The sequence below is a fragment of the Corvus cornix genome, chromosome 7, assembly GCF_000738735.6.
Source record: "Corvus cornix cornix isolate S_Up_H32 chromosome 7, ASM73873v5, whole genome shotgun sequence".
Taxonomy (NCBI): Eukaryota; Metazoa; Chordata; class Aves; order Passeriformes; family Corvidae; genus Corvus; species Corvus cornix.
The window spans coordinates 31351863-31365785 of record NC_046337.1 but is presented as its reverse complement, the minus strand read 5'-3'; the positions used below and the strand labels follow the sequence as shown (position 1 = coordinate 31365785).

Sequence of the window (13923 nt, the reverse complement as noted above, 5' to 3'; positions counted from 1 at the left end):
AAACGTACTGTAAGAGGCAGTTATTACATGGTGTATTCAGACTAGCAAATCAAAAGCTGGGGACCTCTATGATATGTCCCTAGGCAAATGGGGGAGAGGGGGATTGTGGCTTAGCAGTTTTGCTCACAAACTTTTTTTTTACCTCCTGATGTTCTAAGTTTGCTTGAAATCTAGTTAGTGTAAACTAGACGTGAATAAATTGAATATGAAAATTTGAAGACAATTTCTTTTTCCTCCTGGGTGGAAAGTTTAATTTCTAGTTTATTTCTAGGCAGCAGTGGAGAGTTGTTGACAGATCTCATTGTACTGCAGATATGTCATGGTTTAACCCCAGCCAGCAGCTCAGCCCCACACAGCCACTCATTCACTCCCCCCTGAGCATGATGGGGGAGAGAACTGGAAGGGTAAAAGTGAGAAAACTTGTGGGTTGAGATATAAAGACAGTTTAACAGGTAAAGCAAAAGTTGTGTACAGAAATGAAACAATAAAAGAAGTTAATTCACTGCTTTCCATAGGCAGGCAGGTGTTCAGCTATCCCCAGAAAAGCTAGGCTCCATCCCACATAATGGTGATTTGGGAGGACAAACATCATCACACCAAACATTCCCCACTTCCTCCTCCTTCCCCCAGCTCTGTGTGCTGAGCTTGATGCCACATGGTCTGGAATATCCCTTTGGTCAGTTGGGGTCAGCTGCCCAGTGCCCCTCCCAACTCCCTGTGCACCCTCAGCCCCCTCACTGGTGGGGTGGGGTGAGGAGCAGAAAGGGCCTTGATGCTGTGTAAGCCCTGCTCAGCTGTAACAAAAACATCCCTATATTACCAACACTGTTTCCTGCACAAATCCAAAACACAGCCCCATGCTAGCTACTGTGAACAAAATTGGCTGTCTTGGCCTAAACCAAATGGGAAACTACTTTTAAGACAGCTTGGTTTGTTTAAGAGAAGCATTGTAACAGTATAATAGCAAAGGACTTGACACAGTAACTGGGAAGTAGTCTTCCAATCCCGTGTTCCTAAGATGTAAATTTAAGAAAATGAAATCTCAAGGAAACTTTTCTCATTTGGTTTACAGTTAGTGCTTTGTATGCCCTGTGGAGGTTTATGAACCATAGGAGTAGCCCAGTGAAGAATGGGAATCTAATTCAGTTCTTTGTCCCAGTCTTCTATTTTAACTACTTGAGTGAAAAGTTAATAACATCTGAGTCTTGTCAGTCATGTTTATAAGCTTCTGCTGGTGACATTATAGCAGTTACAGCCTCTTTTATTAAAAGAGCATACCACTGCAGATGAAGGTAGAAATACCAGCAAACAAATGGAATTTCTCCAGGCTTTTTTCCTACTGAGCTAAGGATTTCTACTTAATCAGTCCCTCCTCTTTTTCTTAAATTTGTCCCTGAAATACACTATCTTCTACAAATGCTTATTAGAGCTGATTTTTAGACACACAGGTACTCTCTTAATGTGTCCTTCTCTGGGAATTTCACTATGCAGTGTAAGGTTATTTAATTCATAGGTTCTTGTATAATCTTTACAGAAAGAGACCTGCATACCAGGAGTCATTTGTCCCACTTAGACCCTGAGTATTCTGTAGGATTTCTTAACTCTGAGAGAACCAGTTTGTTCTATAAAACATCTTTCACTATCCTTATAGAAGCATTACTTTTTTCCACTGTCTGTATTCGGTGTCTGTTTTTGTGGCGTTTTTGAAATTCAGACACATCCTGAAAGAGAGGTATTCAGATGATGTTGAACTAGAATTTGCTTAAGAAAGATTTTGTTTCTTCAGGATATATTGTTCATTTTTTGGGCCAGAGGTTCCTACTTTGCATGGTGGATGATAAAGTCACAGCTTGATGTGGAGAGGTCCTAGAATGGAAACGTGCACTTAAGCTGTGGTAACTAGAGTTCCTCCTTAGCAGCATCCATAGGAGCACACCAGAACCCATTCTCTGTGCACACAACCTTTGTAACTTGTAATTTTTTACCAACTTTGTGGATTAATTGGGTCAGTCCTATCAACTATTTCTCTCTGTCAGGGTCCACTGTAGCATATTCGAAGGTTTGTATTTTCCTTTGAGACTTCTGCCCTCATACAGTCGTATTAGATGTTCCTTTCTGACTGCTGATAGATTTCTCATTAATAGCCACTTATTGGGACTTATTAATATGCATTCCTTCATTTTTCATCCTGAGTGAAGAGTGTTATTTTCTGTACTAGAAAGTTTACTTTTTCTGACAGAGATCCCCTTACATCACAAGCAAATTTGTTGATTGATTGATTGATTGATTTCTTAAGGTTTTGAATTTCAACCTACAAGTGGTATTTCTGATAATTTCTTCTTACAAAATAGCAAGCCTTTCTGTTGATTCATGTGAATAAGGCTGTGATGCCATCACTAGCTCTAAGATACCTCCCAAAACAAGAACATAGGAAATTTAGCTGCTCCAATTCAATGTTCAGCAGTTTTAGTCATGGAAGAGGCTTTCCTTGACCCATGGTGGTCTCTGAAGAGGACTGTTGGTCTAGTAGGTTGCACTGATTATTTGTTTAAATCTCTACAGATATTCTGCTATCAAAGAAGAGAAGGACCCAGAGTACTGCTGCCCATTACCATATATTAAGTCTACTCATAATACTCAGATACTAATTTGGAACACTGGACCTCTTGCCTAGTGCACCTCACTGGGGGAGTTTCCTAGATGACTGTAATGATTTAAATTTAAGTATAGGACCATAGATTTATTCCTTATTTCCTTGTGGCATTGGGGTGTTTTACAGAACTGACTGTTTGTTTATTTAAGAAGACCCTAAGCAGCTGCCTGAATTTGGAAGGCGAATTCGGTAATCCCTTTGCTGCATTAAGCTTGCATCTCAACTGATCTCTTTAAAAAATCCTTCTTTGCAGTTCAGAATCTTACCTTCTGGCAACTTGTGACACAGACGGGCTTTTTATGAAGATTTTCATTCTTATGGTTTCTTACTTGAAACCCCCCCCCCCCAAAGTATTAATTTTTCCTTATTTGGATGACATGTAAGGGGCAGTGTCATTCATAGGATAAAAAAATGAGTAATTCATTAATCATGCATTAATCTTGGGATTAATATTCAGAAATTGAATCTTATTCCCTTACAGTTCTTGGAATTCAAAGAAATACAGCTATGGCCAAGACATTTTAGTGTCTTTAATGTCTTTTAAGTCTTTAATGGCCAAGACATTTTAGCTAGTGGGGTGGTTCTGAGTTTTAGTTGCTCTCACAATTTACCAGGAGTCTTTCTCACAGGCCTTGCTCTGAACCCCATGGCAACATGTGGCACCTGATACTCTACTCCTAGTAGGTTTTTGAAAGGTCTAATTAGCTGTTTTCTTCCTGGCAAGAACTCAGTTCTACATGGAATTTTGTTCTTGTTCTGCCATTTTGGTGGGAAAACTGCTTAAACTTCTGTATTTTCACTTTTGGATGTTTATTTTTACAAGAGTATGGGAGTTGCAGGCCTTACTTACCTGTTGTTTCATTTGAGGATAAGTCTGCCTTTTGAATGTGTTCCTGCTAGAAGACAGAAAGGTAATCTACCTTTACTCTCTTCAGAGACTCTGTATGACTGCAATCAAAGTTTTTCCAAGTGTCCTAGATTTTGAAAGTGCCCCATCTGCTTCATGTTTCTGGTAGACCTTTGGAAGATCTTTGTATTGTCTCCCTGTTTCTCTTCGTATTAACTGCTCATAAGTCTAAGGAGTTTTCAACTAGATTTTTCTCTGGATAGCTCACAGTGAAAAACATGTTGTGAAATAGCCAAGAAAACACTTCTTGCTGTCAGTGTGTCAGTTAAGCAAAATCAATGGTTTCTTTGTGGAATGTGCCAGTTGTATTTTGCAAAGCTGTGACGCTGAGCTCCAGTCTGTCTTCCACTGCCCTCCCACCCCCTCATGTTCTGGCCTTACTGAGACTTCAAGTGATGCTACCTTTGGGAGAGCAGTCTGTTTGCTTTTACTTAATAAAGCAGATTACTTAATACTCAGCGTTCTGGGATCTGCCAGGCATTTGTTTGCTCACAGTGACCCCTACGTGCAGGGAACATTTCAAGAAGTAAGATGGATTACTTTCTGTCCAGTTCTTCTTAAGATGTGTTTGTTATATGTGCCTTCACTGCACATCTGTCCATTTGCCTTTAGGAAAGGCCTAGAGAGAGATGGGAATTCTTGGCTGGAGAGGAAATGAGACCAAGGAAACACCTTAGCTGGTATTGTATCAATGGTGGGTTTTGGGCCATGCTCCAAGGCAGGCTTTTAGGGTAGAATTGTCTGCCTGATAGAATGCAGTCTGCCTCATGTAGTCAACGAGAGTATGTACAAAGAATATGCTTATAAGGCCTCAAAGAGCAGTAACAGGTAAATAGCCCATTGTTCTTGGTAATATAAACTGCCTCAGCTCTTGCAACCCACCAGTGGAAAAGCATGCTGCAATTTAATTTCAGTTTGAGTTTTGACCATAGACTGGGAGATAGACAGTGTTATAGTGTCACCTAATCTAGGTGGCAGCTGGAAGGGAACAGTTTTTCCTGGCCATCAAGAAGGAATTATCCAAAGATGATTGTAAATGCTTTGTTTGGAAAGAGAAAGGGGAAATTTGTAACAATGAGAAATCCACATTTTTAAAGTAATTTGAAAGCTAGTTTATTTGTTCATGGAAATACTTTCCTTGGAAGTTGCAAAGTATTTCATAGAAAATACCATGGCAACTGCTTGAGGACTGCTGTTTGAATACTCAAAAATCTTGTAAATTTTTGACAAAATATATATTAAGTATACTGAGGCTTGGACATCTGCTTATATCATCGAGTGTTGCCAGTATCGGAGTTCCTGCAAAGACTTGCAGATAAACTTGTTAATCAGAATGCAACTGGGCTACTTTGCAGTTTGAAGCATGTTGGCAGAAAAGGAGACTGGCACACAAACAGAAATGCCAAAGAAATAAACCTCCCTTAGCCAGGGTTTGTATTGTTTGTTCTTAAATTAAACACTTTCAAGCCTGCTTTGACTTTTAGATGAAAGAGGAAACTTAGCGAAGTTAAATTTGGCTGTGAAAATTTGCAGATGAACAATGGCTATTGTTGAAGCTGAAGAGTATATGAGGAAATATTTTGCAAATCCAGAACCTCACTGTCATAGAATTTTAAAAGGAAGCACAGGAAGTACAAGTTTTTAAACTGAATATCTAAATACTTGAAACTTAAAAAAAATTGTGTCCTGTCTTTGGTAAAATATAGAGGGGTAATTATTGAAAGGTTTTCAAATAAACTAAGTTCTAATTCTAGAGAGAAAGCAGCGTAATCAAATGGTCTGAAATAGTTCCTCAAATCTAATCTGTAATTAAATCAAAAATATGACAAAAATTAAGAGAAAAGAGCTGAAGAAGATTTTTATAAGAGGCTTTATCTTTTCCCTGTCCCTTACTGAAAGGCTTTCCCATGGGGAAATGTTTATATCTGGCAAACTTTCTTATAATTTAACATTTTGCTTTAAGCTGAATCTGAACACAGGTTTACAGTATTATATAAAAATATGTCTCTGCTTGCTGGCCGTGATTAGGGAAAGGCAGCTTGAAAAAGAGAAGGAAGACAAGGCTGGGTGAAAAACGAAATAAAGTTTCGGATGTAAAGCAGTGTTGAATACATAGCTGGAAGAAGGTTATGTGATTTTCGGGGGGAGGGGCGATGGGGGATTGTTTCCTATATCAAATTCCCACTGGTCAAAGTAACTCGTGCCGTGAGGCTTAAAAAGGCCCAAGAGCATTGTTTGCCCAGTGACACACCCATATTTAGGAAAAGTTTCAACCTGCACAGTCATCCTGTTATCTCTGCTCTTATTTAATGACTGTCCAGTAAACAGGGCCTGGACATGGGTAACTCAGCTTCATTCTACCAGCTAATGAAAGTACATTTTGCTGACTTACGTTGCATATATATTTTCTCTCACTTCTGAAATATTTCATATTGTTGTTTGGACTAGGAACAGGAATTATCCCTTGTGACAGTTTGTTAGTTTAATCCACCTTGGAGCAATATATTTGTCTCCAGCTCTTTTGACTTCACAAGAACCATTTGTGACTTGGGCTGAAGGTTATTTATCCTACCTGGAGCCATTACACAGATTAGATTTATTTTCATTTTTAATTAAATTTGTCCATGCTGTCTTTGTGAAGCGTTTTACTTGTTAAACTTGTAGTGGAGGAAAAGAGAAGGTGACTGTGCAGGTTGGGTTGAGGTTTCTGTGCACCCAGCATGAACGAGAGGATAGTCTGAAGGACTGAGTGAGAATATGTGAGCCTGACCACCAGAGAACTTGCTTCTGACTGGGAGTGGATAAAAGGTTGCTGTACGGGAACAACTTCATCAATTTTTTTCCCATAATGTGAATAAGAAGAGAAATTGTGTAGACCTCAAAACTTGAATAGATACTCTGTTAGAAAGGCTGTTTAGTTTTTTATTCATCATTCCTACTCAGAGTAGTACCTGCTCCAGCAGTGATACCATATGAATGATAATATGAAGTCAGTCACAGAGCCTCTAGTTTTATGCGCTTGAGTTTTTCCTCAGATGTGGTAGGAGAAAAAACTGCTTTTTATTTCAGTAGAATTTGAATTTGTTATGATAACATTTGAACTTTACAGATGTTTCAACCAATTACATAGGAAATAGTGCGAACAATGTTTTAATTTTTTTCAAACTAAATTGTGTTTTATTGCTAGCTTCTACTTTAGTTTTATGTATGTTTAATTAAAGTCACAGAAGCTTTAATTAAAGCTGTGCTCAAGACTGGGAATGCTGCAAATATTTTAAGCATTAAACGGTGCCAGCTAGGATTTGGATTAATGTAAGCTGAGACATTTGTGATGTGAATAAACACACATCATCATAATGAAACATTGTGCAAATAAATGCTTTTCATTCCAAGGGAGGAACAAAAAAGTTTCCTAATTGTATTGGACTAAATTACTAAATGACTTTGCATCAGTTTAATTTTCAGTGAATTTCTATAGAATAGAAATTAAAGCAGTGTATGAATTACTGTTTTGTTTTTGTATTTTCAGGTGTTTCGGCTACAGAAAGTCATCTTGAAATAGAAGGGATGGCAAATTGTCTGCCATATTTTGGAATTTCTGATTTGAAAGAAATTCTGAATGCAGTAGTTAACAGAAATGCAAAGGAAGTGTATGAATGTAGGCCTCTCAAAGTGGTAAATTACTTGGAGGTGAGACAGAAGCTTTCTTTTTAAGTATTAGCCAGCTAAACTTGTAATTCCTTAAACTGCTTGAAAATCTTTTTTTCAGCTTTGTGTTTTAATTAATGTTACTGTGTTCTAAACAGAAGTTACTTTTGAAAAAGAGAATATTATATCCTCCTGAGTTGTGTATTCCTTACCAAAATACTTCCATTAGACATACCCAAAGCAGTCACCCAGTGGGATATAACACATGCCAAAAGCTGATGTTCACAAGGTGTTTCCTCTGTAAGGCACTTTTCAGACTAGAAAGGCATTTCTCCATGTTGGAATACAGAACTGCCACAGAATGGCAGTGACTCGTGTTAATATTGTCTATGCAAATAAATAAATTGTCCATCCAGAGGTAATAACAGCTTGAAGTTTCAGAGACAGCTAATAAATGTGGTACTAGTTAAAGCAGGAGTAACCAACAGTAGTAGTTACTACTTCTTGTCTGGCTGTGTCACTAATGCTCTTTAATACCAATTCTCTTCAAAAAGGTTACCAAAATATATGTAAAGTCTCTTCTTACTTAAGTACTTATAACATGCCTTCCTGAATTGGGTTACTTCAAATTGGGACTTAGGCACATATTTACACAGAATATGTGTTTTATCTTTTAAGCATTATTATACAAATGTTTCCCTGTCTTTTGAGGCAGTAAGCTGCCTTTGCAGCAAGGGATTGTTAGTGCTACTGGACCACTCTCATGCATTCATGAAAGAAGCTTAAAGAAGGGGTAAGTTCTGTGTTGAGACAGGAATGGTTTGTAAAAAACCCCAAAGAGCTATAAAAGCTGTTATTCAGAAGTAAGCACTGAATTTTTTGACCATTCTGGGAGGTAAACACTGGAAATGGCATTCACTGTCATGTTCAGAATCACAACTTTGATTATTCATTTCATGTTTGAGCAGGCAACATGTCTGCAGCCTTTGCTGTCAGTCAATAGGTGCAGAAGAAAGAATAGGTAATGGTTGAAGCAGCAGCCTTCCAGGGTATAAAACAGTCCACAGTCCACAGTGATCTCTTTCTCACTTGGAGGAGTGGGAAAAAAACTCAGACAAAGAAAATGGGATGATTTCGATTAAATTGTTATGAATGCTGCTCAGGTTTGTACAGTATGAAGGGAGATTGTGTGCCACATACATTTCTGCCTAGGCAACATGACTTAAGGACAGAAGAGAGGGCAATGGCAAGAAGGCCCATCTTGGAGGAGAAAACAAAACTTCTTTTTGAAGCTGCTTAGTTCTTTGAGGGTGGGTGCTTTAGCAGTCACATCTGCTTTCGAATGTTGAGATAAGTGGATGCAATAGACCATAGCAAATACAACATTAATCTGCAGTTTTGCTAGAGTATTTTTCAAACTTTACTCACTGACTGTTTGACTTAATTTATGATAGTTCTAAAGTTTATGGTGTGAAATGTCTCTTGTGAACTGGTAAACATCTACAGCTGATGCTGGTGAAAACAGGAAATGAGATCTTCAGAAACACAAAGCGTCTTGAAAAAGTAGGCTAAAAGAGAGCAAACATGACCAGGGGCTGACTGTGCATGCCTCCATTGTAGAAATGTCATGAACTGACCAGTAAGGTATGTTTAGAGTTACATTTAGATTTCTGGGATTTGGAATATTTAATTGGCAGAAAGGGATGACCTTTAAACAGTGAGTGCTTAATTCCTGCTTTCTGGTAGCCCCAGGCTAATGTGCTAAAAAATGGTACTTTAAAACTATTGGGGTTTTGTTTTTCCTTTCCACAGGGAGAAGCAGTACGTTTAGCTCGGCAGCTGCCCTTACATTTGTCAAAAGAAGATGTACAAAACACAATTTACAGGATGAAGCAACAGCTTGGAAAGGAAAATAAAGGCTGCGTTCATGGTCGTCCTTTTTTTCATCACTTAACAGATATTCCAGAAGCTGACAAGCACAACTCCATGGAAATTATTCAGTAAATGGAACATTTTGTTTGGAGTCATACTTCTCTTGCTTAATTTTGATCACTACTCTGTAAGTTCAGTATGTTTAGTGCAAAACTTTTGTATAATGACTTCTCATTGTTATATGTTCACCTCCTAAAGACTTTATTTAAATAAAAATGCTACTTGAAAACTGGAAATAAATACTGTAGAGAAACAACTCCCCACTATTTTTTAAAAAGAATTTATTAAAGAAGTGTTCTCAACTGGTTTCATCCTTCTCTTACTGCTGCAGGTTTAAGAAATACCAGTATGTCAGAATTTTTTAGATGTGAAGTGGTTAGAAGTTGCTTTCAACAGAGCATGGCAAAGTTTACTGTACTAAGGACATCAGATGTTAATTTTCAAAGGAATGCCAGATAGCTGTAAGTATTTAAATATGGCACTGCCATAAGCAGGTATTTTAGTTAGACTTCTATGGTGTTGTATTTATATTTGGAAATTCTTAGCTCATGTAAATGAGTATTGACAGTCCTAGTGTCCAATGTCCAAAAATTCTACACTTACGGAAGTGTGGTTCTTAAAAGTGTAGTACACTTCAAAAACTTCAGATCAACAAAAACTGGCCAGTTACTTGAAAGCAGAATGGCTCTGAGTCACAGAAGCACATATTAGCACTGAAATCAGATGCCCGTGGTTGTTTATTGGTGCAGTGCTATACACAAACTGTTTGGGGGTGGGAAACTTAAACTGTCCTCCCTCGGGGAGAATGTGGCATAACTAGGGCATAGTCTGCTATATAGAGAGCTACTGATTTTGGTAAACTGGTTCATTCTACCAGAACACAATGTTTACTCCTCTATTTCAAGTAGTGGCCTACTTCTGTAAACCTACCCGCTTAGGCCTTCTGTGCATAGCAGCTGCCTTGTCTCTGGAAGAGTATGTTTTAGAAGTTTGAAGCTCACCTGAAAATTCATGTCCATCCCCAGCTGCCATTTACAAATCTTGGCCCTATGAAGATGTGGTGGTAGGACCTAGCTTTGTAGTGTTTCTGTGCCTGCTGGGTAAATGGTTGAAGGTTGCTGAAAGGCCCAAGTACAAGCTAGTTTGTGGACAGGAGTGTTGGACCAGACAAGTAAATGTAGTATTTGAGTATGTAATCACTGATGCTGAACTGGTGAACTAATTTAAGAAATCACATCCCAGCCATACATCACAACATGTAAATTCTAACCTGAAAGGCAGTGAGTATCTTTTTAACAGAGCCTGTCGCAATAGGACAGGAGGTAATGGTTTTAAACTGAAGGAGGATCGATTTGGATTAGGTATGAGAGAAGTTTTTTACAATGAGGGTGGTAAAACACTAGAACAGGTTACCCATAGAGGTAGTATATATCCCATTCATGGAAATACTCAAGGTCAGGTTGGATGGGGCCCTAGGCAGCCTGATCTAGTTGAAGATGTCCCTGTTCACTACAGGGGAGTTGTACTTGGTGACCTTTAAAAAGACCAACTCCAACTATTCTGCAATTCTATGATTATTTCTTTATGCCATTAAAGTAAGTTTATCCTTTTCATAAAGAGCAAGGATCATCAGAGGGCACAAGCAGGATATCTTTCCAAGCTTGAAGGTGAGCAAGGCACAAAGTGAGAATGTCACTTGCAAACTGAACACTTGCTGGCTCTAAATGTCACTCAGTGCAGAAGATGTGAATTTTTAGAATCGAAGTGAGAAGGTGGATAGAGATGGAGGAAGGAGACGTGACCCTTGGCTCTGATAGGGAAACAGGATCTCAGCCTTGCACGGGATACAGAAGGTTATACTTTGTTTATTTTTATTCTTGTTGGAATACAAACTCTGGGAGTTTAGAGAGTAGCTATTAAAGTGAGAAAAGCCAAAAGCAAGCTGCAGAATAGAAATTTATCTCCTGACTAAGTTTGTTGGAACTTAAATTAATAGTGCACCAATTTTAGTCAGTTTGGACTGTAATATATAGTATTTAATGGGATTAATAATTGCTGGTTCTTCTCCAAAATATAAGATAGCTGTATCCTAATTATACTGAAGCCAGTGCTAGTATCTTTGGTAACACCTGAGTCTACAGCAAGAGGACAAGTTTTAATAGCTATTCAGGCCTTAGACTGAGGACAAACAAGATTGGCAAATGGTATTCGTAGGTGCCAGGGTGGGTTTAGTTGCTATGGAAGCAAATTAGCATCAGGGTTTTCAGTGGGTGCAGGTGCACCAGGTTAGGCAATTGGGAGCTGGGTCTTCCCTCCTTTCCTGGCTGTGTCTGCTGTCCTTACACCTCAGAGAGCTGCTGTGGATTTCTTTCTTAGGTATGTGTACATAAGTTGTTTTCTGTCTCTGTGGAACACTGGAGGATGTTGTGTGGCTGGGTGGCAGCAGCGAGTGCTGGAGCACAGCTTTGGAGCTGTAAGTCTGGGTGTCTCCCCACCACAGTACTTGTGGTTCGGACTGCGAGCTGCAACTGTGAGTTACACTGATGCTCTGCTGATGGGAGATGGCTTTAGATAGGACAGGGTGGAGGTCTCCTTGCTTTATCCAGTGTGAACAAAAAGAAACGTTACTTTCTGTTTCTAGAGATGTTCTCACTGTTCATCTTCCTCTAGTGATGCATTCATTTTATGTTCCTTGTTTAAAGAATAGAAGTACCTCATTTCTAGGTTTACGAGCTTAAAAGAAGTTAAATGGTGTGCCTGAGGTAGCAGTTCTGGAGAAGGAAGGCACATCATCTTCCACCATTGCATCAGCACGGGGTGCTCCACAGTGAGCCCCATGAAGCTCTTGGGGAAACACACAAAGGCTGCCTATTCCTGCAGTCAGTCCGCCCCCAGCTCTGTGGGCTGTTTGTTTGAAAGGAAAAAGAAAACCTGAAGTGTGTAATGCTGGGTGGGCTTGGATATTGTTATACTTGACCTCTTTCCTTAGAGGAAGAGCTGTGGAGCAGGGCGTGGTGGGCGCGTGTCCCAGCGGCGAGCGAGTGGCAGCCACCTCCCTGTGTCCCTCATGCTGCACCCACGCAGCTGCTTCCCCACGAGTGGCCGGACTGGGCCATTCCAGGGACTTCTCGTATTTGCGCTGCCCTCTGCTGGCATTTCGGTTTTGTACAATTTGGACTTAAATCGAGGTCTGGGACTGACCATGGATGAGCATCATTCCTTTCTTACTTTGTGTCCCCAGCAGGTCAGAGCATTACTGCTTACCTTGCTCCTCGTGGCATGCAGATTTGCTTCCTAAAATACACCTAATCTGGGTAACAGTGTTCCCTAGGGGAGAGTTAGGAGCTTTCCGGCCCAAATCATGATCTCGTAGTAAAACTTAAAAAGCCTATTGGTTGTATGTAGCTTTGCATTTTTCGGAGGCTCGTTTGTATGATTGGTTGGGACAGGTTTGGTTCTGGTGGTATGTTTGCAGCTCAGGAGTCCCCCTCACCCAAATTCTGAGAAGCACATTCCTTTAATGGGAAACCATTGAACTCAATTTATCTTTATAAATACAGGAAAATCTCATTAAAAAAAATTATTTTTTCTTGCATATAAATATGAATATAAACAGGAAATAGAGGTAGCACCTCTTACATGTGTCTTTTCTGAATGTAGTAGGAATCTTACTATAGAAGTTTCTGTTTCCTCTCAGTTAACCAGTGTGTGTGAGAAGCAGTTTGGATTATTTCATGTTTGGTTTTTTCTCTTTATCATGAATAGTAGCCATTCAGAAAATTATAGAAAAATCAGAGGAACATTGAAGCTACTTCAGGAGCACCTAGCAGTCATTAGTAACGGTAAAATCTAGATGATGTAATTTGGGATTTGCTAGAATTGATTCTTCTCTATTTCTGTATTCTGATATGGAACATTTAAAATATGTATCAATAGAATCAATACTCCCAAGCACTTTATTTAGTTATACAAGCAAACATTCCCTAATCTCAAGGATTTCATTCCTTTTTCTTCCCCCCTGCACACTTACTGGTATTACTTTAATGAAAGTTAACCTCAACAAACAACTTTTTAGGTTTTTAAAGGTTTATAATATTTGGTCTTCAGAGTTTGTTTTATCTTCTGTAAAGCAGATCAGTTTTTTAGTGGGGATTGGTTTCTTTTGTTAAATAAACTTATAATTCTGCATTTATTTTTTGGCTCCAGTGGAATATTGAAGGGTTCTTGAGAATTTTGTTTCTTTTCTACCCAGTATTTAACAGGATGGATTAGCAATTACAAGAAACGTCAGGTACATCCATTTAATTTTGCAAATGGAAGGCTACCAGGACTTGCTTTTATTTTTTTTTCCCCTCTCTCCCTCTCTCTGTAAGTAAGGAGCATCATATCTGAAATTATGGAGAGTATAAATGTGGAAATGTTAAATCTTTTGTTAATGGCTTCGAATTAAGCACACATTGTTGCAGATGATTTGGAGGACTTATTTAAAGTAAATATACAATTTCAAGCTCAATTATCATTCATAGTTTAACCGAACATAGTGAGATATTCGGTCTGTGAATTTGATACAGTGTTACTTCATAATTATGATGCTTTTTTACAGTAAATTTGATATAGAACAGTTGCTAAAGGAAAGCTGCTGAATAGTGTGACCAACCATTTTATGGGACACATCTGGTGCATTAGTTCAGGATGTGCAGTGCAGGATAACAGAGCTTTTGCCCAAAAGGAGAAGGAAGCTAACTCCACATGTATACGTTTTGGGGACATGCAGAGAGGTTAA

At 38.9% G+C, this 13923-nt stretch overlaps 1 protein-coding gene across 8 annotated transcripts in view; it reads left to right on the top strand.

Annotated features, from left to right (window-relative positions):
- PMS1 (PMS1 homolog 1, mismatch repair system component) overlaps positions 1 to 13332 on the top strand; it is a 46417-nt gene extending 33085 nt beyond the window's left edge. For all 8 annotated transcript variants that reach the window (XM_039555475.1, XM_039555479.1, XM_039555480.1 and 5 more), the window contains 2 exons: positions 7090 to 7250; positions 9021 to 13332. In XM_039555475.1, the coding sequence (XP_039411409.1) occupies positions 7090 to 7250; positions 9021 to 9212 (353 nt within the window). In that variant the 3' untranslated portion in view covers positions 9213 to 13332. The remainder of the gene's footprint in view (positions 1 to 7089; positions 7251 to 9020) is intronic.
- Positions 13333 to 13923: the final 591 nt, after the last annotated feature.